General features: G+C 44.0%; 1 protein-coding gene across 3 annotated transcripts in view; it reads right to left on the bottom strand.

Annotated features, from left to right (window-relative positions):
• Positions 1–897: 897 nt before the first annotated feature.
• RECQL5 (RecQ like helicase 5) overlaps positions 898–6,000 on the bottom strand; it is a 1,190,108-nt gene continuing 1,185,005 nt past the window's right edge. For all 3 annotated transcript variants that reach the window (XM_069654764.1, XM_069654765.1, XM_069654766.1), the window contains one exon: positions 898–2,019. In XM_069654764.1, the coding sequence (XP_069510865.1) occupies positions 1,916–2,019 (104 nt within the window). In that variant the 3' untranslated portion in view covers positions 898–1,915. The remainder of the gene's footprint in view (positions 2,020–6,000) is intronic.

Raw genomic sequence — 6,000 nt, 5'->3', positions numbered from 1 at the left:
CTGGTCTGAGACCTCAGGTGGAGGACTCACCACTGTACTCAAGCCACCCAATGAAACAGATGTAGCAAAGCACCTTGATGTTTAGAGTAGGGAATTTAGCCGTTTGCATTCAGTGCATAAAGTTGCCTATGAGTTATTCATTTTGACATATCCCAGTGAGAAAATGGCAATAAGCAGGTGTTGAGAAAGATCTCCGCTGTCTGGTCTATGCTTTATCCACGTACGCTTTGCAACAACCCACCCAAGTATCACTGCCAAAATCCAGCTAGAAGCATACTGGCTCATAGGACTCTGGTATTCCATACTGAACCAATAAACACCTCAACTCTCCCACAAGCCTCAACATTTCTTTCCACTAATCCTCTTTCCTCTCCCTTCTTCGCTAAAACAACCAGTCATTAAGAGGCAACCCAAATGTCAAGTTGTGCTGTAGAAGACCACTTTACACAGTGCATTCCCCTTTGAATATATGCTAAAAAAACAATTGCAGGCACTGCAGGAGAAACATAACGTAAGATCTATCACTGACAAAAAACGACTTGTAGTAAGTGGACTCTGACACAGAAGTATGTCACCAGAGGTGAAAAATCCTTCAAATGCAAACAGCAAATACAAAAGGAAGAGCAGATTGATACCAGAACCGGATAGAGAAATCCGAAAATGGCATCAAAGCCAAAATAACTCACTAACTATAGCCAATATTAAAGTCTAATTACATACAATTCTTCCAAAACAGGCAGCAATATAAGGGATATTCTGGATGCAAGTGCTGTGAGTTTTAAAAAGATACATGGTTTGGGAGATATTTCGATGCAACGAGGACTGGTATTAAATGAAGGTTAGGAGTGACCGATGGTGCCAATGAGATTCAGAAAAGCTCAATAAATTCAACTCACATAAGGGAAAAAAGGAAATATCACTTTATTGGTTATTTTTCTGGTTAACAATTGCCAAATTGTGGTAATGATTCAGGTTCTTGTTACCTTGAGTTTCCCAATGTCCGACTACAAGAGATCCGCAAATACTCTGGAGAGACAAACTGAGCGTGGCTTTAGTATGAGGGTGGTCATGGTGCTTTCGGTGATCAAAGTATATGTGAAGGAAAGTTCAAAAATGATCAATGAATGGCTAGATCATATGCTAAGCCTACCTGCTTCCCTTTCCTGAGAATAAATATTTATAGGCACTAACAGAGACAACAAAACACATTCAAAATGAACATTGGTAACATAAATGTCAGTTCTTCCTAACATGAAGAGGCACACCAAATAATCCCTGAGCTGCATTGGGGGCACAAGGTTCCCCCAACAGGCTTTCATCTTAAGGCTTCTAAAGGAAATATTTCAGGATAGGGATTGGTACAGGAACGACAGGGGAACAAGGGATGTTGAGGACTTGAAAAGGACTCCCATGCATACCTGTTCCCACTCTAAAGTGCGCAGCCCTGGACAGAATAGTGTCCTAAACAAGGTACAGTATGAGTGCACAGCCGGGGGCCAGTCTGTCTGCAACAAGGTTCTTCACAAGTTATAGTATCTGTGTACTGCAAGCACAAGCTTCGATAGCTGTGGCATATGTTCACATGGTGCAGCCTTCACCAACCTCCTGGTAAAAGCTGTAATCGCAGAATATGTCTTCACAAAGTGCAGTTGTCAGTGTGATGCCCAAGAGCTCGAGTTTGTCAAAACCTCAATGGCACTACGACTTTATTGCATGCAGTGCCACCTCCAATAGCACTTGCTGAAGGTTCCTGCAGAAATGATCTCCAGGGCTCAAAGTTTACGGTGCTCCTGCAGTAGTCACGGCAAACCCGCTCCAATTAAATAGATTTGTGGTCTGTCATGGCAGAAACATTTTCAAGTCTTGATGTTGCGTGCAAACAATGTACACAGCGGCGTGTGATGGGGTGTACCAGCTACCTGTTGTCCAAACCCAGAACTTCCTGCCAGTCTGCTTCATTCTCGCACTTTGCTCGTGTCTTGAAAAACTGCTTTATCAGTCGGTGTGCATCTTCTTTCACTGGGAGTCGAGAGCCAGAGTGTAGTAATAAGAAGAGGTAAGAAGAAGATATTGAAGAAAGAGGGGGAAGACGGAAAGAAGAGAGGCAGAAGAGACACAAAGAAATAAGATTAAAGAAGGAAATGGGGAAAGATGACAATGAGTATCAAAAGAGGGGGGGAATGAAAACAATAAGAGGAGATGGGATAAAGGGAATAGGAAGGAATAGGTCAAGAGGAATAGGAAAATAGGAAGAGTAGAGGAAGAATCAAGAAGGGTGAAAACGAGAGAGATGAGAAGACAGGAGTGGAGATGAGAGGAGGGGATAGAAGTGAAAGAAGAAAAGAGCAGGTGGAAAGAAGGTAGGAGTAACAAAGAAGAACATAAAACAGGAGACAATATAAAAGCAAGAAAGAAAAGGGGAACAGAGGGAAAGTGGAAGAAAGTTAAGAATATGATCGAGACGGCAAAGAGAAGGGGGAACATTGAGGAAAAAGAAAGGGGTACAAAAATCAGAAAGTTTAATGTAAGAGGGGAAAGAGCATGTTAAGAATAGGTTAACGGTGGGGATTGAGAAAAACAGAGGAGGGGAAGCAATTGCAAAATAGAAGAGGGTGAACAACAAAGAATGAGGGAGAAAGGAGAATAGGGACAAAAGATGAAATGAGGTGTAGAGGACAGGATAGAAGTGGTCAGAAAGTAATGTCACGGGAGATGAGTGGGACAGGGTAAGGGGAAAATGCCCAAGAAGAAAGGGCAAATCGGGAACAAGTGGATGGAAAAAGAACATGATGGAAACAGTTGCAAAGATGTTGGAGAAAACAGGGAAATGTTGGAAAAAGATTACAGTAAAATGATAAGGAAGAAAGGAGGAAGATGAGCAATGTAAAAGTGCAAAGGAGGGGGGAGAGAAAGCATAAAGAGGAAAGACGCAAGAACAAAAGGAGTTGGAAGTAGGGACAAAGAAGGAAGGTGGAGAGGAGAATGAAAGCGAAATGTAAAGACGAGGGTGTAAGGAAGAAGGTAGAATGTGAGAGAAATTGAGGAAAGAGGAATGAAAAAGGAGAGACAATGAGAACAAAAAAGGGGGGACAGTTGGAGAAGGAAAGGCCGTGTGAAGCAAGATGGTTGGAAATATAGGGTTTGAGCAGATATAATAGGGATGTCAAAAAAGTGATTGTGGAAGAGAAAAGAGGAGAGAAGGAAATTAATGTGAGAGGACAAACATGTAATCAGAAACAATGGTAAGCATTTCCGGTTGTATGGAATGTTAGCAGGGAAATAAATTATAAGAAAAAGTGTATATTACTCACTTTAGTGACTTTCATCTTTCCCACCCATTTACTTCCAACCAATGGGCTTCCTTGGCCTTCGAGTATACTCGCGAAGAAAATGTAGAAACAATGCTAAAACGGTCAGAGTGCAGGTGTGGTCCTAACTTGCCCCTACCACAAATGCACATTTGGCACACACTGCTTCTGTTTCCGCTCATCAACTGATGTGGTATTGCATTTACGTTCAGAAAATAGATAGGATTTTGTGCTGGGAAGGAAGACTTTAGGTGTAAGTAGACCAAAGTTACTATTCTGTAACTTGAACTTGATCTTACATTGCATCCGTTTCCTCCTTAATACCTGCAGATGCACCAACACCGAAATGCACGTCCACTACAATATTTACAAAATGCATGGGACATAGATTAGGGGCCTGCTTTGTGGATAAACCTGATGTGCTACCTTGGCCCTGAGGGTAGAAGTGTGAGTTTCTGAAGGGAGAAAAATACCCTGAAGAGGAAAACAATGTTTCATGGATCCTTTCAGTGGATTGCTGAATACTTAGATGCCCTGTCTGAACAATCTCTCATCAGGTAAAATGACAAATACCTTTCACTAGATGAATGTCAGAGTAGCTAGTTTCATTACCAAATTCTTTTCTTTATCGATTCTCACTATGATTAGCTTGTGCGTTTGAGGTCAGAGGACACCTTTCTCATCTAAACTACTGTTACATGGTCGAGGGAACACACAGCTACTGACCCCAGAATCAAGTTAAATTAGTTTATTAAGCAAAAGCAATTGTTATATCCTGCACTTCCCTGCTTAAGCAAGCAGGTCGATGACACCATGGAACTGGAGTTGACGGTTCTCTCAACTCTTCCCATGGGACACTCATCCTGCCAGCATATGGAGGTTCCATGATCTAAGCAGCCTGTTGGCACAGGCAGGGAAGTGCAGGATACAACAATAAAACTATTGCATGGAAATTGTTTCAGCATAGCTGTAGCAAATGGTCATGGAAACATGTATTTTAACTAAAGGAATATATATATATATTGACACTGGACGCGAACAGATCCACTTGAGGGGGTCCCCAAGTGAGTTCCCACTCGTCGGAGACTGTGCTCTGCCTGCTCAGAGCATCCGCCGCCGTGTTCTGCTCACTGGCTAGGTGAGCTGCCTATAGAGAGATTCCTTCTTGTATCACCCAGAACCAGAGCTGCATTGCCTCTCCTCACAGTGGTAGTGACCCTACGCCTCCTCTCTTGTTGAGGTAGTACATGGCCACTGTGTTGTCCGTCATTATCAGGACATTCTTTCCCTGTACAGATGGCAGGAAGGCCTTCAGTGCTAGTATGATTGACCTCAGCTCCAAAAGGTTGATATGTAGTTTGAACTTTGATGGAGACCAATGACCGCTAATTGTCAGATCGCTTGAGTGGGCTCCCCACCCTGTGAATGAGGCGTCCGTCACTACTGTTATCTCCTGCCATGGCTACCAAAAAGATTCTCCCTTGAGAATGTTGTCTTTGCAAGCCCACGACATATTACCCTGAACAATTATGTTCGGAACTTGCAGGTGGTCTGACATTCTGCTTCAGAACTGGGACCACTGAGTACTGAGAGCCCATTGAGGGATCTCATTCTCAGGCGAGCCTCTGGCACCATGAAAATGCAGGATGCCATGAGACCGAGCAAACTCAGAAAATCGAAGGCCAGAAGATGCCGGGCACTCTGTAATTTGGTAACCACCTGCAGAATGTGCTGAGCTCTCACCTTGGGTGGTGAGGCTTTCCCCGAGGAAGTATGCAGAACTGCCCCAATAAATTTGAGTCTTTGGGATGCTATCAAGTGAGACTTCTTGTAATTGAGGGAGAAGCCCAGTTTGTGAAGAGAGTGGCAGGTTACACTGAGATGTTCCCGGGCCTGCTCGGCTGAACAAGCCCTGATCAGCCAATCGTCTAGGTGGGGGTAGACGTGAATCCCCCCTCTGCCAACACTCGCTGCCACCACCATCACCATGAACTTGGTGAAACACCTCGGACCAAGGTCAGCCGGAATGGCTTTCTGTGCTTGGGATAGATTGGCACATGAAAGTGAGCATCCTGAAGGTCCAATGATACCAACCAGTCTTGGAGTTGGAGAGCCTGAAGGATCTGAGAAAGGCTTACCATCTTGAACTTGTCCTTCCTGAGGGACTTTTTCAAGTTTCTTAAGTCCAAGATGGGTCTCAATCCTCTGTTCTTTTTGGGAATCAGAAATTATGTGGAGTACCAACCCTTGTTCCTTTCCGCTACAGGTACATGTAGTATTGCATCTTTCTCTACCAGGGTCAATATTTCCTGCACAAGGAGCGGATCTGGAATTTTGAAGAGTTGTTCCCCGGTGGATGATCCCGTGGCCTTTTTTGAAAAGGAAGGCAATAACTTTGGACCACAGTTTCCAGTGCCCAAGCACCTGAAGTAATGCCCACCATTCTCCTGGAAGATGAGCCTGAATAGGGCTGTTGAGGCTGTCAAATGGTGGTGCTAAGAGATTTAGCCACTGCCTTTGAGGTCTGCAGCTTTTCCAATCTCTCATCCGCCTTGCTGCCAAACCGACTGGAGCCATCAAAGGGCATGATGAGCAGTCTAGCTTGCACATCTAGTGCAAACCCGGACTTCCGCAACCATGCAAATATGCGTAACGCTGTGCTAGCCACCATCTGCAGTATCCAAACCTGAAT

This window comes from Ambystoma mexicanum, chromosome 3q (genome assembly GCF_040938575.1).
Source record: "Ambystoma mexicanum isolate Mex_15411 chromosome 3q, UKY_AmexF1_1, whole genome shotgun sequence".
NCBI lineage: Eukaryota > Metazoa > Chordata > Amphibia > Caudata > Ambystomatidae > Ambystoma > Ambystoma mexicanum.
This window is presented reverse-complemented; position numbering and strand designations above follow the sequence as displayed.